The following is a 25,065-nucleotide window of genomic DNA, read 5'->3' as shown; positions in this document are numbered from 1 at the left end:
AGCATATTTCACATAATTTTATTTTACTGTCCTTGGCCTAATTTTTATGCATTAGGGGCACCTTAACTTGACAACACTGGTGTTTTAATTGTGTGCATCTTGGGTTTAAAAGTTACATCTGTTTTAAAGGAATGTTTAAATTCTTATTGTAGCTAATCTGCCATTTGCCAGTAGCTTTTTTTTTTTTTTTTTTTTTGGTAGTTTTAACAACAAATATTTATTTCTTGTAATCCTAGAGTCTGGGAAATCCATGTCATTCACAAGTGCTAATCCTTCTTAAACTATCATTTTTATCTTCTCTTTTTATTTAAATCTTTAGATACCTTAACGTTGATTTATAACTTTGTTTTTATTTAGTGTTAGAAGAGAAAAAAGATTGAAGTTCTCACTCTTCATTAATTATTGCTGTATATTCCTGAGTATAATTAATTATAAATAATGTTAATTATTCCTGTGTATATCTTTTGTATTCTTTTCATACTGACAAATGAGCTAACTGAGAGAGCTGGGAGTCACTTCTGCCTGGGGAGCTTTCCTTTAGGTCAAGAGTTAATGCCGACTCTCTCAGAATGTGATAGAAGTAAGAAGCAAGCAGGAGATGGGCAGATGAAGGTTCTGGCTTGGTTTGGTTTTTAGTTTGAAAGAGTCAAAGTAGTGCTATGAAGTTTGTTAGATATCCTGTAGTTCTCTAGCTTCATAGCTTTGATTTCCCCCTTAGCTGCTGGTTTGGTAAGCACTTTTAATATCCTTTAATGGTGTGGGTGGTTTTCTGTATTCAGCACTGTCTCTTGGTGCTTGTTATGGGGAATAAGCTCCTGCATGTTTTGTGCCATTCCCATGCTCCTTCTTAAGCCCCATGGTCACTTCTCGGCTCATGGCTCACTGCTGATTCCGATGCTGCTGTAGTTCTAGGTTGCTTTAATTACTTCCCTCATATGGACTGTGCTTTCCTGCCTCTTTGCAGAGCTGCTCATCTTTGATTAGATGGCAGAGACTTAGATTTCACTTGATTGGGTACTGGGTATTGTTCCCCCCTGCTTCCCTCCCTCCCTTCCATCTTCCCTCCCTCCCATCCTCCCTCCCTCCCTTCTTTCCTTCCTTCTTTCCTTTTTTTCTTCCTTATTCCTTCCTCCCTCCCTTGCTTCCTTCCTTCCTTCTTGTTTATTTGGGGACAGTGCTGTGGCATAGCTGGTAAAGCCACCATCTGCAGTGCCGGCATCCATTATGGGCTCTGGTTCGAGTCCCGGCTGCTTCTCTTCTGATCCAGCTTTCTGCTATGGCCTGGGAAAGAAATAGAAGATGGCCCAAGTGCTTGGGCCCCTGCACCCATGTGAAAGAAAACTCCTGGCTCCTGGCTCCGGATCTGCTCAGCTCCGGCCGTTGCGGCTATCTGGGGAGTGAACCAGTAGATGAAAGACTCTCTCTCTCTCTCTCTCAGCCTTTACCTCTCTGTAACTCTATCTTTCAAATAAATAAATACATCAGAAAAGGGAAAGATTTATTTATTATTTGAAAGGCAAAGTTACACAGAGAGAAGTGCAGGTGGAGGCTTAACCTTCTATGCCACAGTGCCGACCCCATTGATTTGATTTTCTACCAGACTCTAAATACATTCAAGACAAGAACTTTATGTAATCTTCATGTATTTTAATATGCTTAGCCCAGTTTCTGGGGCATAGTAATAAGCACTTATTTAATGTTCATTAAGTGAAGTAAGAACTTTTAATACCCTTTATATACCTAATTCAAGTTAGTGTTTATGTTATAAGTTCATCTTTTACTAAAATGAACTCTCTCCTTGTGGTTCTTTTTTTCTTTTTCTTTTCTTTTTTTCTTCTTTTTTTTTAAGTCAGAATCTTAGGGAGGGAGAGAAAGTGAGATCACAAATGGCCACAACAGGACCAGGCAAAACCCAGGAGCCAAGAACTTCTAGATCTTACACATGGGTGGCAGGGGCCCGAAATCTTGGGCCATCATGTTCTGCTCTTCCCAGGCCATTAGAAGGGAGCTGGATCAGAAGTGGAGCAGCCAGGATGCACATTGGCACACATATGGGATGCCAGCGTCGCAGGTGGTGTCTTTACCTGCTTTGCCACAATGCCGCTCCTCCATGTTCTTGATTGTGGATAACTCATTGTATCATCTTGTCGGAATGCCTTCTTTGACTGTTAATTCATTTTATTGTGGTTGGTCTTTATCCTTCTATTTCCTGGCACTTTGGTCCTGTTGCCCTTGTTTATTTGTGTTGTCCCCTCACTGTGTTTTAAGGATATCCTTTCTTTATGAGAATTTTTGTCTGAATGTCACTATATTGCTTCTGAATGTGGTGTTCATTTAATGGTTCAATATCTAAGTGAAACAGTCTAGATTATTAATTAATCCATACTAAATAAGATTTTATATACTTTTAACAGTGTCATAATGAATTTATGAATAAAATTATAATATAAATAAATGATTTTCTTAGTACATACCATGAACTTTCCTCTATGTTTTTCATTTATTCCTCATAACTGCTGACCATAACAACTATGGTTATATTTAGCAACCACATTGCAAAGAACTCTTAGGACAGGGATTTTTTTATGGTATGAAGTGTGTCTAGAAGTAACAATTTATGAAGTTTCACAGAAACTGCAACTTTTGAGTAAGTAGTCATTTGAAATTCTCATGGTTGCTGATATAAGTGCTTTTTTGGTCAATTTCTAGGTTTATCTTTTCTTTCAGGGTCATATTATATATTTCCTCTGTATAGTTTCTTATATAAGTTTTCTAAAAATAGTTTCATTAGTTGTGTTTCAGTTTAGTGAAAGTGATTCATCCTTGATTTTATTCTTTGGAAAATCTTCTTTAAACATTGCGTTTATTTTTCCTGTACTTTTTTAGATTTTGTTTTTTCATATGAAATATTTATTGGCGTGGCCATTGTTGTTTATGTTCTGAGTGGGTGGCTAATAAGATTTGAACCAATTTGCGGAGAGTATTTGCCACCCAAGGTATGTTACCTCTATCTTGTATCTGTTTTTAGTAGCACACTGGGAGTAGAGAAAATGGTTTAGAATTAGACATCCAATGAAGGCTGAAATACACCTGTTCAGATCAGAAACCATGGATATTGATATTGTAAAACTGAATGCAAATGTATATGCTGGCTAGGGAATCATGGCAGATGTATGCATATATATGTTGTTCCATGAATTTATTTTCATTTCTCTTTTCATTTGAGAGTAAGTAGTTGATGATGTTCTTAGTTACAAAATTAGTTACTTAAGGGACACTTGTATGTAAAAGAATTTGTGGTCGTTCTGGAACTATTTTAAAGCTATTCTAAAATTGTTTTCCTTTATATTTTACTACTCTTCAAAAAAGAGACACAAATTGGTAGGTGACATAGCAGCTTTTCTGTTTTAAGAAGTCAAGTGCTTGGTTATGTTTTATGTTGTATATCTTGGATATTCAGCGCCACATTTTGATTTCATTATGTATCATTAATCTTGAACTTTTAATTTTGGCAGTGCTTGTGTCTTTTTTTCTTCTAATTTCAGTTGCTGAGTATTCTATATATCGATGTTTGTGAAAACTGCAGCAGAGTTTAATTTCTCAGATAATTGTGAAAGTAGTTCTAGGTTATGCCATTTCAGTTGAAAGTGTAAGGAAAGTTTTTGTTTTTGTATTTTGGTGGCCATGCAGATTTTTAAAGCCTAGTAAATCTGATTCCTTGATTGCTGATACAGTATTCTTCTTGATTTATAGTGCTCACAGAATTAAATAACAAAGGTAAATGCCTTTGTCTATATGATGTGTCACTTAAAAACAAGTCTCCAAAAATATAATAGCTGGGATCGGTATTTTTGTCTCATTAAAAATAGTTATGGTGCTCATAAGAGGCCCCAGTTGGGGGTATTTAAAATGGAGTGAACTGAAATCCTTAGCTAGTAGAATGGGAGTGTGTACTGTATCATATTGTGTACTGGTTAAGAGATGTAGACATCTTGATGGGTTTGAATTGGAATCCCCTGGCACGTTTCTAACTCTACCGTTAGAGGCAAGTCCAGTTGAGCATGGGCCAACTGTACATCTCCTCCCTCTCTTATTCACACTCTTATATTTAACAGGGATCACTTTTCAGTTAAATTTAAACACCTAAGAATAACTGTGTGTTAATTAAAGAGTTCAACCAATAGTATTAAGTAGAACAAAAAATACTAAAAGGAATAAAGTAGTAAGTTGTTCCTTTTTCAGTAAGCCAGTCTTTTGTAATCATTCTCATAGTGCCATAGTAGGCTAATAAGGCTGTTGTGTTTTAGAGGACATTTTTATTTGGGTTTTGGTAAAATTCCTTAATTTGTTGATTATATGCACATAAAATCAAGATTCACTGACACATATCTCCAATGACATGTATGAAAAACTATACGCTGAATAACTTAGTGGATTGTTTAAGAAATAAATTGTGTTGCACTCTTGCTCTAAAAAATAATTCTATAAAATAAACATTATTTTATTAAGACATATGCTTATTCTAGCAGTTCTGCCAGTAGCATCTTGAGTTTCTTGTTAGACTTGTGTACATATACTCAGTGCTGAACTTTTATTTGTTTATATTAAATTTCCTTATCTTCTCATTCTAGTGTCCCATCAGAATTAAAGGTGAAGTCACACAGAATTATTGTAGTCTTTCCAGGGCAAGATAATTTCTTGCTTTTTTAAAAAAGTAAAATGACAGAAAAGTGCCAATTGTTAGAAGCCAGCAAAGGTACTTTCTGAACATTTTGGTGCTGTGAAATCCAAAACTTGAAAATTTACTCCTTGCCACCGAGGTGCACTGTGCTTTTGCATGGGAAGTGAATATTTTGTAGGCCATAATTGATTTTGTAATGATAGGAAGTAAAAAACCCTTTATTCAGTGGTATATAGAAATATTTGAATTTTCTCTGCAAAATATAATGGAGTAATGGAGATCTTAGATCTAAAAGCAAATTCTATTTCTTTCATAAGTATAACATTATAAAACAATTATAATTTCATAAGGAGTAAAAAACACATCTCTCATAACAAAAGAATTATTTCCCAGATACAGCCTTCTATATGTAAAATGTGTTTCTTTGGGTTTATGGAGTTAGATTTTTTTTTTTGAGGGGTTACTGTTCATAGTCTTCTTTTAGTTCTCCTGTTTACCTCACACGTGCCTGATTGACATTATGATGCATTCGTGTGGAAATTATGAAAAAGTTGTTTTCATGCAGCTGTCCTGTGGTCACAAAAGAACTTCTCTGCATGAAAAGCAAACATATCATTCAGCAGACAATGGTTAATCTGTTCAGGAGCCCAAACCTATTGCTGTTCAATGACAGAAGAAAGGAGAGGGATTAATTTGAAGATGCTTGTGCATGACATATGGTAATTTCTCCATAGGAAGGAAGTGTCAAATGGTGACCTCTAAATCTTAACATTGACCTCCAGTTGTAGAATGTGTGTGCCATACGGTCCTTTTGCTTTTTCATATGATAATTTATCTGAAACATTTTCCTGGCAACGTAACTTTTTTTGGGGGGACGAGGGTGAGGGTGCTGGCCTGTCTATTTTATAAGAATTATAAAATTTGCAATAACTGATTTTAGTATATATGGCATTTATACCATAAAACATTTTTTAAACTCCATTGAATAAAGTTCTGTTAGAAAAGTTGGTGTATTTTAAATTGTTTGCATACATACAGTGAATCTCAAAAACTGAAAAATAATCTCAGAAAATATTTGCTTTAGTTATTTAAAAATAATTTAAATTTAATGTTAATGAATAAATTGTTAGAAAAGTGCAATTGGCGATATGAAGACCAACATAAACTTTTTTATTATGTGGTACATTTATAAAATTAGAAGTGTGGTTTTGCTAATTCATAATGTGTTACAGGTTTTTAATTTAATTTTAGAGTTATGTCTTACTAGTCTACACATCATTCATCCATAATGCTAAATAGATTTTGATGTTAACTGGAATTTGAACTACATTGCGATTATTTTATAGAATACATCATTTCTCTGCTGAAGTCTCTAATGATTGTGCCCTTCCTATTAAAACATCATTTTTCTGTTTTACGTTCACTATATTTTGCCAACTTTGTGTTTCATTCTTCACTAATACTGAGCTTTTTTTCAGAAACTGCTGTACCTCAATTCTCTCCTCTTTATTTCTTCTGTTTTCCTCTGCAAGTCGCTGCACCTGTCGTTTCCGCTCGGTCTGATGCTGATCATGCTGGCTCTGACCCTGCTTCTACTCCTGCTTTACATACCTGTTTCTTAGTAAATGAAGGTATTCTCTCTCAACTTTCTAACAACTGCCTTCCGATCTGTGCTTTATTCTAATTGACATGTTCTTTTTATCTGATTTATACATTCATCTCCTTTGTTATGTATGAGATCCTATAGTTCCCATTTTATATCTTTATTTGCTAAAACCAGTGACAATGTTTCCTATAATCAAATGCTGTTAAAGAAGTACAAAGATACTGATCTTTATGTGAGGTCGATATTAGAAGGTGGATTGATTTTTTTGTAATGATGTTTGTCATGTGGTTTCTGGGATTTGTACTAATGAATTTATTTTGTATGTATCATTGCTCTGTGACAGACACACTTTGCCATCTTTACACAACTGGTTGCTCTGGGTATGGGCCAGTCTCTCAATTTATATTCTCATTTGAAATGTATTCAGATTGATGATTGGCACCAGTGATTTTAGACTGGCAGGAATTCACTTATTTATCCTCCTTCCTATTTCTGTTTCCGGATACGGCAAAAATCCATCATTTCAATTTTTGAGATTTAGTTGAGCTATCATTTTATCCCTGTGGAATTACACAAATAGAAAGTATTTTTGGAGCTCTGAAAATATGAATGGGATCTACAAACCTTTATTCCCTAAAACCCATCTAAGATTATTCATACTGCCTGGAAGCTTAATAGAACTTACGAGCTCTGAGTTATATCCTCTGTCTTCTCTGTGGTCTCAATCTTTATATAATACATAAAGGAGAACATTTACAAAATCTAAAGTATAATGTGAAATGATTTTGCCTCTTCAGTAAAACGCACGGTTGTACAGGAGTGTTGCAATGTCTGTAAAATAAAGGGCCCATGTTGCAGGAACCACTCCTCCGGAAGGAAAACATAGGAACCTTAAAGTATAACTCCACTTTTAGGAAAAATAATTAGGTGCATATTTGTTAAGATGTTGTGAAAGATAGAAATTTGATAATTAAAAAATAAGCTGTCAGACATTGGGCCTTCTTTGGTAAGAGTAATCATTATGTTAATATTTGGCTCATAAATATACTTTATATTTCTATGACACTACTAAGTAGTAATGTATACACACACATCTCTGTTGTAAATGAATTATAATTTCAAAGATGTGTGCCTATGTTAATTATCATAATTACAACTTTATTGGCAGGTGATGAGAATTTCTTCATGGAGAGGATGAGTCTTTAAATAGGTGGCTTGTTTCTCTGTCTCTTCTAACTAACCACACTCACTCCCTTTTTAACAATCCCAGCCATCATTTTGAATTTTGTGTTAGGATTTTGTTGTTATTTTAGATTCTTTCAAAACATTGATTTTTGGTCACTGAAAATTCTGTGTTCACAGATAATTCACCTTGTAGTATGTTAGCAGACCTTTTTTTTTAAACATCATTCTTGATTATTTGTTTTTAGATGTTATCCCCAGGAGGTAGTGGTAATTGATGTGAATTGTGGCCTCATACATAATTTGGGAAGAATGAGGCATTTATTGGGAATGGATTTTTTTTTTTCAGACACCTTTAAAATAGAATTGGAATGATTATCTGAGGATGCCTGTGTACTAAAACTTTTAAATGTTGCAGTGCTGTACAGTATGTGTTTTTCATATGATCAAATTCCATATCATGAGTTAGAATTTTGAAGAAAGTAACTTACTCACATGGATTATAGTGAATGATGTTTAAAATTTTATAAATTTCAGATCATAAGGTTTTTGCTGTGTGGAATGTGTAAATTCATTTTCTTCTAAAAGTTGGCATTATGTTATTTATTTCCATTATGATTGTGATTAAATATCTGATTCATTTTGTAAGAAAAGGGATCAATAACTCCCTTAATTAAAGGCCCTCTGACAGAGAAGGGATGACATCTCTTTTGGCCAACACAATGGCAACACCCAGATGGCCATGCCTTAAGTGACATGAAGCTATCTTTGGATATCTCTGTGAATGTCCTTTTGACTGACAGTGTGTTCGGATCTATAGCACCAGTACATATTTATTTCCATGCTTTCCCATCTCTTAATGTATGTTTAAACTTAGAGGTTCTGTTTTTCTTTTAAATTCAGATAACTCTGTGTGACAAGGCATTTTGATTTAAGATGTTGAGAGTTTTTACAGGTACCAAATACATAATTTAGGATGAAACGCATATCATATAATTCTTTTTACAAAATGTCTAATATTAAGTTGAAACCACATATAACAGTCAGTCTGCCTTTTGTTGTTGTTGTTTTTGACATACTTAGGGAAAGAAAAACTTTTTGACTTCGGAATTCCAAAGTGTTTGAAATATTTGTGTCATATTCGCTTTTAACAGGATGGAGTCAGTTAGCTGCTATGCATTGTGTTATGCTGCCCGACCTGCTGGGACTGGATAAATTTAGGCCTCCACTTCTAGAGATGCTGGCTCGCAGATGGCAAGATCGATGCTTGGAGGTAAGTAGTATAGGGGTGATAAAGGTAGAAAACAACAGTATTAAAATGCATTGGTCATATATAAATTCGAAACAAAAACAAAAATGGTTAATGTGGTGGCTAATATGTATTTATGATTTCCGTGTTTTCCTTTTCAATTACTTTTTCCATATGCACTATGACACTATTTCTTAAGCATTAATTTCTATACCAATCCTGTACACACATGCACACATACACATACCTACCTCATCCAAAATTACGTGTTCAGCATAATCGAATCAATCAAATTCTAAGCCAGTAGCTATCTCAATGGAAGGTACTGTGTTACGGTAAAAGGCTTTGGAATTAGAAGAGAGCTGGGTTTAAATATCAGTCCCACCAATTATTAACTTTGTGACCCTGGGCAATTTACTTAACCTATTGCATTCTCATTTGTAAAGTGGGGATAATAATATAGCCCTCATGGGATTGCTGTCAGGATCAAATAAGATAATGCAAGTAAAACAGTAAGTCCAGGGCCTGCCTGACACATGGTAGGATCCCAATAAGTGGTTGCCAGGATTTTGTGTTAATGAACTTCGCTGTGTTAGGTGTTATTTGTAATATAATATCCCCAGGAACTTGGGAATGTTATATAGAGATTTTCCTTATATGTCATTTGACATGTACACATGTAGCAGTTTGTATCATTCCAGATTTTTAATTTTCCAGGTCCAAACAGCATATTTATCTCTTTTTTGGTCTCCCTTCCCTCAACTCCAAATGAAATTGCAGCATACTAAAATTTTCATGAGTTTCCATTGAATAATATTTGAGTTTACTTCAAAAGCCAGGCATATGTAAACATAACTTTCAAATTCCTGCTTAGATGCTGTGGAGTTATCTCTTCAATGATAAATAATTAATGAATTGATTGGCACATCACTTAATAATTGACTAGCTTCCTTGACTTCATGTCTGTGGCACTTTTGCCAAAATGAAACTAAACTCAACTCGATCAGCAAAATAAAGTTGTATGCCACCTTGAAAGAAAAATTGATAAAATTTTGAAAAATGAGTTGTTTTTGTAAAACTAAAGAGGTTATACCTTTACACAATAATAAATCTATTTGTCAAAAATAGTTTAAGCATATCTTCAATATGCATGAATCATGTAGATTTATACATATTGATTTGCATAAATAATACTATTTAGCATAAGTAATATAAAGAAGCTCATTAGATACAATTATACTTCTTCAGGCTAAAAAATGTAATTGTTCTAACAGAGACATTTAATAATAATTTTTATTAATTTTGTTTAATTCGAGACAGAAAGAGAGAGAAGGTTATCTTCTGCTGGTTCACTTCCCCAGTATGCACAATGGCTAGAGTGTGGCTGAGCCGGGAGCCAGGAACTAGAAATGTGTTAATCCAAGTTTCTCACATGGGTGGCAGAAACCCAATTAGTTGAACTATTACTGCTGCCTCCCAGAGGCTGCATTAGCAGGTGGCTAGAGCTGATAATCGAACCTTGACATTCCAGTGTGAGACATGGGCATCCTATCCAATGGACTAAACATCTGCTCCAGAAATAATATTTATGTAGAAATTTTAAAATTGAAAATGGTACATTATAGTGCAAGAATGATTTGATGAATGAAACACTAAACCCAAATCTTACTAAATGTTCAAATATAATTCTGTCCATTAAGGTTAAAATATTTTTAGAGAGATGATTAATTAAAATGTCTTTGATGATATGCTAGCATCTAATTTATTTCATTTTAAGCACTTAATTCATTAGATGGTTAGAGGTTTCTGTTGTGTGAATAAATCTGGTATTTACATTTTCTAGCTTTATTTCATTATGAACTTTATAATTCCCAATCACTCACCTCATCAATTGATGTACTTTCTTTTTCTCCATTTTGATCTGTGATTGTCCTAGGTCAGAGAAGCTGCACAAGCCCTTCTTCTAGCAGAACTGAGAAGAATTGAACAGGCAGGACGGAAAGAAGCCATCGATGCCTGGGCTCCTTATTTACCTCAGTATATGGACCATGTCATATCACGTAAGAGTTCTTGTACTTTTCCAGAGTGCTTTGCGTGCATATATACAAAATGTGTAAAAACTCACAAACTTGGATGCTCTGCCTTCCAGCAAAAAGAGAGTCATTATTACCTCAAAGTGAAAAGGAGGAGTTCTCAACTTCCGTTCTTTCATTTTTCCTCCAAATTCTGTAGTTCAGGAGTTTGGTCTAAAAAAATAGCAAAAGTTATTTAGTATCAAAATGTATGCTAATGAACTGATCCCTTATAAAATTAATTTCCAATAAATTCTGTCCTATTTATATAAGCATCTGTCTATGCCCATTACATTATTGTCCTTGTGGGTGCCAACTTCTTAGATGGCGATTTGATGATATACAAGCAGAAATGCAATGGAGAGTCCTTAAAACCAAAATCTGGAGAGTTAGACCAGAGTACTTTCAAAGAAGAGAAAATTAGCAAAGATTTTCATGATGGATCTCTCAAAAGACTACAGTTTGAATGGATTGAGAAAATTGTTGAAATTTTTCAATATTTTTTGCAAAATAAAACAAATGTAATCATATTAGGTCAGATGCATTGAAGAAAAGTTATGTTTTGCTATCATTTTTGTCCTATTTGATTCACTCTTTGTTCTAACAAGTTTAGAATTAAAATTTTAGAATAAATTAGGTTGTTTATAAAATGAATTAGTTTAAACTTTTTAAAGGTGAAGTCCCAGTGTAACTTACAAAAAACTTTTTGGTATGAAAATTTGGTCTCGGTTTTTAGGTAGATTCATTTTAAAGGCCCATTTACAAATACCAGGTGTTCTTGGTGATGAAATACTCATTACGCATGTCAAGGTAAGTAGTACATGATTGCACAAGAAGGAAAATGGAAACAAAATTCACAAACTGTCGTGACTGTTAGAACTGGCCTAACTCTACTAGATGTTTGCTAATGGTTGCTGAAGTGAATGTTTAATAAGCATGTGACCTTGGGCACTTTAACTTTCTTAGCCTCAGTTTTATCACAGATAATGTAGAGATGATAGTGGGACTTTATGGAGTTGATATGATTATGGATGTTAATCTTTGTTAAGTTTGAAGAACAGTACTTAATCAATAGGTAAACCCTTTATATTTATTAAATAAATTAGGATGGGCCATGTGGCACAGTGGGTTAGGCCACTGCTGGGGACACCTGCACCATCCCATATCTGAGTGCCTGGTTCAAATCCTGACTACTCCATGCTTTCAATTCAGCTTCCTGATAATGTACCTGGGAAGCAGAGGACAATGGCCCATTAAAGTACTTGGATTTCTGCCACCTATGTGGGAGACCTGGATGGAGTTCCTGGTACCTGGCTTCAGCCTGGCCAGCCTCAGCTGTGTAGGCATTTGGGAGTGAAGCAATGATCAGAAGTTCTCTGTTTCTATCTCTCCCTCTCTTGTGTGTCACTATGTCTTTTAAATAAATACATAAATCTTTAAAAATATTTTGTAATCTATAAAAATGTAAATATACATATTTTACCTATAATTAAATCATCACACATTAACAATGCCAGTTAAAATCCTTATCTGTTGGAGTGATAATTCTTTTACTGAGTAAATATTAATTTTCATTTGCTTACTGGAAGTTCTTTATAAGGTTTTAGGCTTAAAATTTTTTTTAAATATATGTAGGTTTAAAAAATAAATTTCTACCATTTAAACAATGTTAAACAATAAAATTGGGCTGAAAAAAGCTCTGCTTTTGAGCATGTTAATACATAGTCTGAAAGAGTGTTCTTTGTTCATAACTTGTGGGCATTAATGTCATCATATTCCAGAAAATGGAGTTAGGTGATCAGTTCATAATAAAACTAATTAAATAAAAGATCCCCAAAGTTGAGAACAAAATGTGAGTATAATACCGTAGAGTAGGCTGACAGTGAAGCTAGATAATAACAAATCACTAGACATTCTCTTCAGCAGAGAATGCTATTGTGAAAATATTGGGAAACATTTCTATTTAGAATGATCTAGTGTAAAGTGGGGGAACAGAATAAAGTAGAGTAAGTAGCTAGGAGGCTATTACAGAAGTGAATTTAGGACCCAGACTTAAATGTAGATAGGGCAGAATAAAAGAAAAAGTCTAAGCCGATGGCTGCTTGTATGTAAAGGTCTAAGAAAAACATCAAAGGTGAGTAGTGTTGCATTCTTGTGAGTTGGGAGGATAGGTACGATTAGCAGTTGCTGTGGAGGCCATTTTTATCCTGGAAAGAAGAAAATGACTTACTTAGGGAAAGCCTTAATATAGCCACAAACGATGCCCCCAAAGCAGTGCTAGAAATGCATATGTTGTTAGTCAAGGGGTTTAGTTAGTTGCGTCCAGAGAGGATTTGGTATAAGTGAAATAATGGTAATTCCCTACCGTTAATTGGACACCTTCTCTCAGCCAGGCTTTTGCTGAGTATTTGGTCTTATTTCATTTAACAATTACAGTAACCTTTTAAGGAGGGACTCTTGTCACCATCCCCACATCTGCTTTTGTTTTCTTTCAAGTGACTTCACTGAGGCTGGGAGAAATTGAAGGTCCCACAGTCACTTAGTAACTGTCAGATTCTGAAGCTCCTTCTTAAACACTATTTATTCTGTCCTGTTTGCTGCCAGCATGCTTAGTTCTTTAATGAGGGTGGAATTGGAAGAATGAGCAACGATATTTGGTTTAACTAATACAGCTCTCTGTGTCCCTTCCAGCCATATTATGTCTAATAACAACAGCAAGAAAATGGAGCAGAAAAATTATTGCTGAAGTTAGAAAATTGCTCTTTGCTGATTTTCAAAATTTAAATAAGAATAAACTAGATATTCTTAGGTTAAATTTAAATCTTTCCACTTACGTAATGATGTCTTTTCTATTTAATTATAGTACTCTGAAGTACCTTATAAATTAATTGAATGCTGGCTTACTTAAAATTTTAATCTTGTCACCGTATTTTATTTTAGCAAAAGAATGAATAAACATGCATTTTGCATATAACTAAAACTTTACACACTTACAACCCTTGGTGTAACATTCTAATCTACTCTGGAACTCTTAACATTGACTGAGTGTAAATTAGTTTTAGTTTGCTTTCCTAGGAGCTTTCTATTTTAATAAAAGGATGTCAAGCTAAAGGAATAGGGATTCTGAACGTATGAAAGGAGAAGAAAGCATACAACAAATGAGAAATGACCACATAGGGCTCTTGAACAGATTTGCTGTCCGAAGGGATCAAAAGGTTATGGAGCCAGCTGGTGGACAGCCCACACCTGCCATTCCACGTGCTTGTAGTGCAATTGCCCCCACCATTGTCATTAGTGTTTGAGGAGCTGATCATTGTAGAAGTTACATCATAAAATATTGTCGTAGAAACTTATACCTATTGCTAGCCTAGTAATTGTCTCATTCGCTAAAGTAGGCAAAATGTTAAACAGTGCATCTGGTAAATACACCATTTGTTGTACTTCACTCATTCTAGGCAACTAAAAAGATTCCTAAGCGATGTTAGCTGCTCCTAAGCTTGGTCTAAGAGCCCCTGAGCTGATGCACTACACACTAGCCTTTCTTCTTAGAGATGAGGAGGCAGAGGTTTAAAATGGATAGTAACTTTCACAGTAAGTGATAGAGCTGGGCTTATGGTGACAACTGAGTCACCTAGCCCTACCGACTGAGCTCTTCTGTATTTTGTTTAGGTGTGTTATGTCATAAGCAGTCTTTTGCAAGTTTATCAGAAAACCTAAAGAAAATGATGGACCAGGGCCAGTTACTTTTCTAACTGTTGAGAGCATTAAATGAGGAACTTTTTGTAAAGCATCCAGCCTAGTGCCTAACAGACATAGTGAGTGTGGGCTGGCCACCACCCCCTTTTCTTTCTGTTGTTCTGTAGTTTTTATTGCTGCTGCTTCCGAATTCGCTTTCATTTGTATTGCCCAGGGATTCTGGCAGTAGACTGAGATCACTGAGGAAGAAAAAAGAGTGTGGTCTTAACGGAAAAGCCAGCTGACAGATTTTCTTAAGCACCAAGTTCTTACTGAGTGATAGGAGAATTTTGGTGTCAGGTGATGGAGCACTGTTACTGAACCATTCACAACACGTTATTTTATTCTTTACAAATGTTGTGAGTATGTAAGCTTTTGATGCCTAATTTCTGATGACAAAATTTGAAGACAAGCGCATTGTGATTCGTATTCTAATGAGCAGGATTCAAGTGATAAATACTGTATACATTCTTATATACTGACTTATATAAATATTGTAAATCTTTTCTGAGTCATCACTCTTTACCATGTATAGATAGTCACTTTCATGTTTGAAATGACTGTTGACAAATTCTACTGATTATTCTCACCATATAGGGATTCATGATGTTTGTGAATCTGTTGTATTACAATTCAGAAGAAGATAGATGCTGTGAGTTATTTCAGATTTAGTTTGAACTGAAGATGTTTTGTAGAGCCCTACTTTCTATATTTCTTGTTTGTGACATGCTACATGTAGCATTTTGATAATTGACTTTTTTATGAGGTCAAGCACCTGCTAGTTTATGAAATATACCCACACTTGCCCTTCATTCCAGTCAGTGACTTCTCCGAGGTACATGCTGCTGGTTCCTGATTCCCGTTGGCCTGCGAGGCAGAGTGACCTTCTAGGGCATGAGGTCAGCAGTGTAATTATTTCTCCTACATTGTATTCTGCTTGCTCACAGGGGCTCATCTCCTCTCTTAGTTTCAGAAACATTAAATACAAAGATGCCACTACCATTCTATAAATCAAAAATCGCCTCTTAAAGAGGGTGTCATAATTTTATGCAGTTATGACCAGTGTAGTATTAATTTGCAAATTCGTCATCTCAGATATTGATAGAAAGATGTGTAACATATCGTGTTTAATACGTATTGATGTCATCAGAAAGGACAATCCTTTGTTCTTATCGAGTCCCTGCCTTTTTAGCTTCCTTTTGTGTTAAGGTTACCAGGGTTAGGCTCGTCTTTTTGTCCCCCTTGGAAACAGAATAGGATTTCTTTCGTTCAATGAAAGACACTCCTAGTAAATGTTTTGGGTTTGACTCTCAACAAGCCATGCTGTAGTACCTATTTTAACCTGGAATTGAAGTCACTTTTCTGGTGATTATAAAGTAGTGGTCATCCTGAGCACAAACGTGGATGGACCAACAATGTGCAAGCAGGTAAGATGGAACTGTCTGTTATAGTGGCAGTGGGAAGGCATGGCGTAGCTGGGAAAATAACATAAATGTTAGTTTATGCTTTGGTAGGCAGGGGTTTTGGGGTTTGTGAGTGGGAAGATGATGGCAGAAGGACAAGCAGCTGTTGATAAATATGATTTAAGTATGAGCCCCCTCCCCTCCACAGGCCTTGAACTGCACAGCACTCCTTGCTTCTTTCTCTCCTCTGTGTTTCAATTACTTTGAACTTTTAGAGATAGCTGATTTCAGGGAGGATTTCTCTGGATAATTGAGGTTTTGAAATCACTAGATGCGTACATTGTTTTAAAATAATGTATTCTTTTTTGTTGAAATATTTCAAATGGTCTCTAGCTTTTTAAACATTACAGTAACCAGAGTTGTTTTGGCCTGTATGGTACAATCACCAGGTGCTTATTGAAGAACATGTTCCTTTTTATCTGAATGAAAGAGTCCCCAGATTGATATGCCTCTTGCATTTTGTATTGTACTTTTTATAATTTTCCTCTTTTTATTGTCTAGTAGCTGTTACCAATTTTGATTACTATGGGGCTGTTCATCTCACCCTTACCCTGATTTCCAGTTTACCACTGCCAGTGTTGTGTGAGACTAGGAGCAGGGAACTACGTTTCCTTGTGTTAAATATGCTGTTAGAATTGGCTCATAAGGGCTCTCTAATGAAAAAATAGCTCAGGTCAGTGTCAGCACTCTGGCGTCCCTGGTGCTCCTCACTTGGCTACTTTCTCAGATGTTTTTGTGCCTCCCTGGATGTGTTTCTTTTTTAGCAAGAATATTCTAATTTAAATTGGGTTAAGAAAGTAAAACTCATTTTGTTGCTTGTGAACTGATAATTCTAAAATACACCTCTCATAATATCTGTTTCATGAGTCAGCTGAAACACAGGTAGTAGTTCATCTTACAGTTTTCACAAACTCATTGGCAGTGATTGTATTTCAAAAGGGAACATATCAAATAATGACCAAGTGATCTAGGTAAAAACTGCTTCTGTGTGAATTTTTATATTGTGGCACAAAAGGGGTTGTCTCAAGACAGACTGTAGAGTGCAGAGCACACCATGTCTACCTTGTACCTGTTTGCAGTGTTTCCTTGGGACCTGAGATGCTGGTTCCTCTTTTTCCTTCAGAGTGTCTGAGCTATTTGAACCTAATTTTGAGCACTCTAGACTGCGTGTATTTAACAGCATTAAGCTGTTCTGCTTACCTCTTTTGGCCACTAACCTAATGGAATAAAAATGAGATTTCTTCCATGTAAGTCACAACTATCTTAAGGAAAATCCGTTCCATGTAGCCCGAGTCTTTTAATCTTCTTGTGTTTTTTCCCCTAATATCTTCTAAACAAGTCTTAGAAATTAGAGTAGTAAAGTGGCAAATGAAAAATGAAAGCATTCTGGAGGGTTTGGTGATGAGACTTTACTTCTAAGTAATAAACAGAACACACCTGGTGTCACCAAGTAACATTGTAGGTTAGGGACTGCCCAGGATTAACTTCCTGCTGCCAGGGCTCTCTTCTGTCTTAAGTGGTTCTGTAACAATAGAGCAGCCGCCTGCTTTCAGGTCATCAATACAAGTCTCCTGACAGGTTGCCACTTTATGGAACAAAGCAAGGAGTGATGCATAAGGAAATCCACTCACTTGTTCCTCGCATAGCAGGGAGGATAATGGGGACTGCCTCCGCTTGGGACCTCATACTTGCCTCTTTCCTGCTCACCCCACTTGCAGGATACTGGTAATCAAATGGCTCCTGTCACAGGGGTGTGGGATGAAAGAGGTTGAATAATTTCAGCTATTTCCTTTTACCCCCCTCCCTGTCTTTCACAAGTCTCTATGTATCCCTTCAATGCAGATATTTGTAAGCACTCCTACAGTTGTAGTTGGTGGCAAGGCCCCTGGGAGGCATAACTGACTTTCTTTGAGGTGTTTGTCTACTTACTATCTGTTTAAGAAGTTGGAGGTACTTAAGCCTATAAAGACTGTTTCATAAAGGAAAAATACTCATTCAACCTGTGACACATTCTTCTAAAAAATGGTGTTCAAATGGAAGTGCCTGATGTACTTTCAGCTGAGGCTCTAGCACCCTTTGCTGTAATAAATGACCTAATATTAGTTGCTATGAAGACTGTTATATTGATTTGTGCCATTATTCTCTTGCTGATTTGCTGAAGAACAAAAATTTATAATGCTAATGGAAATAAAGTACTTTACAAAACACTGCACATGAATACTGGAACATGTCTTTGTAATAGAACAAGTATCTAGTAGGCTTTTAAATATACATTTTCTTATTCAAGTACAGATTATTCCAGCACAGATACTCGGAGTCCTGTTCAATTTTTTTTTTTTTTTTTTACAGAGCTAAAGGCTGTGTTGAAAATCTTGTGAGGTTTTAATTCTTAGACACTGAATATGCATGTGCAAATCCAATTTTGATTGGATTGTGAGACATTTATAGTGATATTTCAGTATCTCTTTCTGTTGATTGGGTATTATAAATATTTCCATTGTTTAAATAGTTTAGTTTGAAGCCATGTTGTAATCTGCATGTGACAGAATAGATCTTATACTTCGGTAGGATTTAAGGTAATTGTAAGGATATGATATGAGCCTATCTTACCTTAATATTTTGATGTAATACCTCAGGCTATATTTTGTTTAAATGTTGTACGTAAACCCTGGAGATAAAATAATCAAATTATACTAAAATATTTTTGCCTTATCCCTTCTCTCACTCTTTTCGTCCTTTTTCTGGAAGTGTGTTATTTTATATTTTATTTTTCCTTGTGATATTGTAATAATAATTATTAAATCTGTTTTTATTAAGCAGATTTTGATACAAATATACATTTTAAATATGGCTTAATATTTATAAACGGTTTCATTGTACATGACATTTTCTGACTTGGTTAATATTTTAGCACCTCTGGTATACAAACATAAAAAAGAAAATTTTTTTTTTATTTGTTTGAGCACCCGAATTGACCTCGGCAAGATTGAGATTGATCTGGTTTCTTTCAGCCTGTTAAATGCCAATCCAGTCATCTGTAACAATACTTAATATTTTTGTAATTTTTCTGTATGTATTTTCTGTGCTTGTTCTATAAAACTTACCCATCACTTGAAAAGATTTTCCCTTGCTTGATTTAGAGATGAAAACAATCACAATCACCTATTTTGTTGCTTGTTGTTTTTAAAAATTGTTCCTATAGTCAATGTCAATGCTATATGCAGTTCTTTCTTTGTAAGCCTTGAGAAAGGACTTTACATTTTTCTAGGAAAAGATGATGAGGCTTCCATTTGAAATGTGTGCTTGTACCAAGGAGCATCCAGCTTTGGGGAATGGTAGTGGAAGGAATAATTCTTCATTCTTGGATGTTCCTGCTGATTTTAAAACAGATAATTAAATTACATCCTTTTAATAACTTAGCATTATGAGACAATCTCCTAGCATAGTTTGTGGGTGCAAAGATGTAAAAATTAGCTGATTTTTGAGATAATTTTTTGTATTTCAGGTATGAAGTGAAGAAGGCTTTTGCTTACTCCCTGCTGGGGCATGGCATGTAGGGTCCTACTTACATTTAGCTTTTGTTTTTTCTGATTAAGTAGGGGTCACTCTTCAAACAAAATATCAAAGTCAGAGAAACTAAACCAGAAAAAAAAAATCTCTGATTTCTAGGTGATAGGTAGAGCACTGGGCATTTGTAGTCTTAATTTAAAGAATAGTGCTTTTCACAATTTATTTACCTTTGATTTGAAGTGACCACATAGTCTCAGATGTCACCTATTTTAAAAGTGTGATTGGGATTCTGGGACCATTCCAAGCTTTATCTAATAGAAACCAATGACTACTAGAGGGCAGAAGCCTTTTCTCTTCCAGTTCATCACTGTCCACTCTTGGAGAAGGGTCTTGACCCATAGTGGTTCTTGGTAGGAAGGGGGAGAGGCAGGAGGGACGAGTTTCAACAGGCAGTTCTTCTCCACCTTACTCCATTTTCAGCCCAGGTTCTATGCTTTTTTATTTCATAATTTCTCATTCAGATGACAGTAATTAGTGAGAAAACATACTCTGCTTCCCAAGGATTTTTTTTTTTTTTTAGTGATATAAAAGGTACTAATCTACTGAGCCAGATCATTGGTTAGGAAGTCCAATGGGAAGAGAACAGCAAACTGGCACTTTGTCCTCTTTACCCTGAAGTATTTGGAGCCCCCAAGAGATCACGTAGCTTCTGCACCAACCTTGTCTATATCACAGCTGCTTCTTGCATTAATGGAATGACAAATAAAAAGAAACACACTCTCTTTTTCAAACATTTTAGGGAGCAGATTCACATGTGAAATCTAAACCAGTGTCCTGGTATGTTACACAGATAAAATATGTGAAATAATCCCTTAGGTAGTTTGATTTTTTTGTTTGTTTGTTTTTTTGGTGAAAAGACTTCTTTTCTCTGCCTTCTGGGATTTTTCTAATACAATTGGAAACTACTTAATTATCTGATCACTAAATTCCTTCTCGTTCTAACAAGTGATTTTTCTGTTTCACACAGAACTAGAAATAGGTCAGAATCAGTAAAGAGTCAGTATAAACTTTCCCTTACATCTAGGGCAATTGCTAAATCTGTTATGCAGGGCAATTTTCAGTTTCTCTATAATTCTTACAATTCTGTATGGCAACTTGGGAAATATTCTTGCTACTTCTGAAGAAAGTGGCTGTGCCCACACAGCTTCATAGTAGGTTGCATCAGGTACATTGTGCTTGAAGAGTCCTAGCCCACTGTGTGGTGTGCTTAAAACATTGTCTGAAGCCGGCGCCGTGGCTCACTAGGCTAATCCTCTACCTTGCGGTGGCGGCACATCGGGTTCTAGTCCCGGTCAGGGCGCCGGATTCTGACCTGGTTGCCCCTCTTCCAGGCCAGCTCTCTGCTGTGGCCCGGGAAGGCAGTGGAGGATGGCCCAAGTGCTTGGGCCCTGCACCCCATGGGAGACCAGGAGAAGCACCTGGCTCCTGCCATTGGATCAGCGCGGTGCGCCGGCCGCAGCACGCTGGCCACGGCGGCCATTGGAGGGCAAACCAACGGCAAAGGAAGACCTTTCTCTCTCTCTCTCTCACTGTCCACTCTGCCTGTCAAAAAAAAAAAAAAAAAAAAAGGCAGAAACATTGTCTGAAACAGCTGTTTTCCAGATGCACAGCAGTGGTTTTGAATAGACCACATTAAAGTTTGATCCATACTTCATTATTTGGATTTAAAATGTGTAAGCCTGGCAGACTTGGATTGGCCAACTATCTTGTTTTAGAGCTTATTTATCCTTATGTAACTATAATTGTGACATGTGAGTGTAGATTCAGCCATCTTTAATAGTCGAGATCTACTTGCCAAACCTCTATACTGACGACTTTGTGTCCATTTAAATTAATGAATTTTTATTAGATGAGGTTAAATTTGTTAATTTTAATTTTTTTTTAAAAAAAGATTTATTTATTTGCAAGGCAGAGTTACAGAGAGAGAGAGAGGCAGAGGCAGAGGCAGAGAGAGAGAGGTCTTCCATCTGCTGCTTCATTCCCCAGATGGCCTCAATGGCTGGAGCTATACCGATATGAAGCCAGGAGTCAGGAGCTTCTTCCAGGTCTCCCACGTGGGTGCAGGAGCCCAATGGCTTGGGCCATCCTCCACTGCTTTCCCAGGCCATAGCGCAGAGCTGGATCAGAAGTGGAATACCTGGAACTCAAACTGGCGCCCATATGAGATGCTGACAATGCGGGTGGCAGCTTGATCGGGGCACAGCACTGGCCCCAATTTTTTCATTTCTTATTCTCTTTTTTTCAAGGCATAGGAAGTGCAGTGATGCTTCTGTGATATTTCCTATGTGGAATCAGTAGATGCATTTGCTTATCCTATTAAAACGTTTGGTACTTCAGTTTCGATTATTTTTCTTTGCACCAAATATTAGAAGTATGTATAAGAGATTTTGCTTATATTACGGTTCTGATTGGGAAATTCTTATGTAATTCATTCTGTACCTATTTGCATTCTCTTTTTGTCATTGGCAGCACATACCCTGTGGCCATGTACTGTGCCTGGGGTGGTCGTTGTGAACCATGAAAGTCATTCTTGAAGTTTTCTATTCACATGTCAGTGGGACAGGTTGCCTTTTTTTTTAACTTTAGACCAAAGTACATTTAAGTACTTTTTATAAAAGCAGGCTTACCTAATCATTTCTTTTATTAATTATGTATCCAGTATCCTTATGAAGGACAGTTAAAGGGATAGAGGTTTGAGGAGAAAACGGATCAGATAGGGGACATTTCAAAGGAATTGTATTAATTTTAACTACGGATAAGTAAATCCTTTTTTCTTCTTCCTCTTGGAGTTTCTTCACAGAGATGTTTGGATGGTTTGTTAAATGATCTCCTCAAATGCTACAATATAATTTTATAGACTGGTTTCAGACAAAAGGCATGCTTTTTTCCTGTTCAGTTTTTAAAACTTTTTTTTATTTTGGACTATTTCAAACGTGTTTCAAAGCAGACAATATATAGTGAACTTCACGATATAATGAACTTCATGTATCTACTGCCTTAGCTACAACAGCTACTATCTTATGAGTACTCTTATTTTATTGACACCCCTTCAGCTTCTGCACCTTATTATTTTGAAGCTATTCAGGTGTCATTATCACCTTGTCTGTAAATGTCATAGTTTGCTTCTTTTTTTTTTTCCACAGGCAGAGTGGACAGTGAGAGAGAGAGACAGAGAGAAAGGTCTTCCTTTACCGTTGGGTCACCCTCCAATGGCCGGCGTAGCCGGTGTACTGTGCTGATCCGAAGCCGGGAGCCAGGCGCTTTTCCTGGTCTCCCATGGGGTGCAGGGCCCAAGCACCTGGGCCATCCTCCACTGCACTCCCTGGCCACAGCAGAGAGCTGGCCTGGAAGAGGGGCAACCGGGACAGAATCCGGCACCCTGACTGGGACTAGAACCCGGTGTGCCGGCGCCGCTAGGCGGAGGATTAGCCTGTTGAGCCATGGCGCCGGCCTTATAGTTTGCTTCTTAAAAGATAGTCTTTTGAAAAAAAACTTACAATGCTAAATGTTCAATCTGATTGTTAATATTATAATTACTCAGTGTTTATACTTCCCCCAGTGAATCATATAATGTTTTTTACAGTTCACTTATTCAATTTAGAATTCTAAGTCCATGCATTACAATAATTGTTAAGGCTGTTTCATTTTTTAAAATCCTATTTAACTGGATAGGAATCTATCAGCCAACCATCTGCTTCTCTAGCCCTCTGCATTTCCTTGTCAGTTATTTGTGAAATAAATTAGAAAGTTTACTGTGATGGTCATTGCCTTTCTTCTCATTATAAAGTAGTAAATTCTGATACTCTAAATTCTAACTTGCCTTCTTCATTGGTTCACTAGAATACTTCTCTTAAGGAGAATCTTATCTTCAACTGTTTTATGCCCTGAGCTCCATTTCAGGAAGAGTACAACAGAGATTTGAGATGACTTACCAAAAAATAAATTTATTCATGTATTCACTTATTCATTCATTTTTATGAATTCATGTATTGAAACATTTTATATTTTCATCCATTGTATTAATTCTTATCACTGTTCAAATTGTCATATCTTTGATCATTGGGAGCCTCAATAGTTGACTCCCAAATCCTTTTGATGAGACTATAGAAGTTTTGGATGGCACATTTGCTGAGAGCTAGTCTGGGCCTCCCCCATCCTTTATGCTCAGCCTTGGCCCTTTAAGGGTATTTTGACATCACAAATGCTAGTTGAGCTCTTTGCTATTTCATTATTCACTGTTGGAGCCTTTTTTGGTTTCTACATTATATGTTTGCATTTGGATTTTAGGATACATAGAAAGGTGAGTTGATACTGATTCATCCCCCTTAAGACTGCAGAATTTTTGCTTTCTTTAACTAACATTAGATCTGCATGTTCTTTCTCCCACTCTTATAATCTTGGTTCTAAGTGACATCCATGTAATTATCTACTTATCTGCTTTTCTCCAAAGTACATGCACAACAGTTCAGAATACTGTCAACACTACCACAAATAATAGGAGTACCAAAAACATTGTGTTTGTGTTCTTATTTATTTGAATTTGTTTTGTTTTATAGCTTCTTTCTTCTTAGTGTATAATGCACTGGTTCTGAACAGTTAAATTGTGCTTAAAGATCACTGGGAATAGTTGTCTCTGTGAGTCCACCACCAACTTGATACATGGTTGGGATCGATCATTTCATTTTTATTTTCTCTTTTGACAGAAATAACTTTCATTTATTCAAACCCTTTTTTGTCTTTCAGTTTTACATTTTTTTGTCTTATAGTATTAGACATTTGTTAAGTTGTTGCTGAAATTAGTTCATTTTATTTGAAAGGCAGAGAGAGGGAGAGAGGGAGAGAAGGAGAGAAGGGGAGAGGTAAAGAGGGAGATAGAGAGAGAGAATCTTCCATCCACTACTTCACTCTCTAAATATCCGCAACAGCCAGGACTGGGCCAGGTCGAAGCCAGGAGCCTTGAACTCCATCCATCCTGGTCTCCCCAAGTGGGTGACAGAGACCCAAGTACTTAAGTCATCACCTGCTGCCTCCCAGGGTGTGCATTAGCAGGAAGCTGGATGGGAGGAAGAGCCAGGATTCCAACCACGCACTCTGACAGGGGATATGGGCATCCCAAGTGGAGATTTTAATCACTGTACCAGATGTCCACTCTTCAAGTAATTTATTGTTTTTCCAGTTATCTCCATCTTCATTTGGGTATTTAGGCCCTTTAAACCTATCCTCATTAGCTATAAATGTTCATTTTTTAATTTTTTACCACCTTCTGTTGCTATTATCACAGTATTATATATACCCTAGAGAAATATGCAGTAATTCTAGGAATGTTTCTATAATATGATGATTGATAGCATATTAATAACACCAAAGACAATAAGTAACATTGCCTATTTTAAAGGATATAATGATGTAATAAAAAACTTAATCAAAATAGTTAGATAATGATCACTTTTTTTTTTTTTTTTGACAGGCAGAGTGGACAGTGAGAGAGAAAGACAGAGAGAAAGGTC

General features: G+C 36.2%; 1 protein-coding gene across 6 annotated transcripts in view; it reads left to right on the top strand.

Annotated features, from left to right (window-relative positions):
- WDR7 (WD repeat domain 7) overlaps positions 1–25,065 on the top strand; it is a 377,439-nt gene that overhangs the window by 116,930 nt on the left and 235,444 nt on the right. For 2 of the 6 annotated variants that reach the window (XM_070050123.2, XM_089305094.1), the window contains 3 exons: positions 6,214–6,312; positions 8,624–8,742; positions 10,655–10,778. In XM_070050123.2, coding sequence (XP_069906224.1) covers positions 6,214–6,312; positions 8,624–8,742; positions 10,655–10,778 — 342 coding nt within the window. Of the gene's footprint in view, positions 1–6,159; positions 6,313–8,623; positions 8,743–10,654; positions 10,779–25,065 lie in introns of all 6 variants that reach the window. The other 4 variants (XM_089305092.1, XM_089305093.1, XM_070050124.2 and 1 more) reach the window with 2 other exon arrangements.

The sequence above is a fragment of the Oryctolagus cuniculus genome, chromosome 10, assembly GCF_051225735.1.
Source record: "Oryctolagus cuniculus isolate XC-2025 breed Fujian yellow rabbit chromosome 10, ASM5122573v1, whole genome shotgun sequence".
Lineage (NCBI taxonomy): Eukaryota > Metazoa > Chordata > Mammalia > Lagomorpha > Leporidae > Oryctolagus > Oryctolagus cuniculus.
This window is presented reverse-complemented; position numbering and strand designations above follow the sequence as displayed.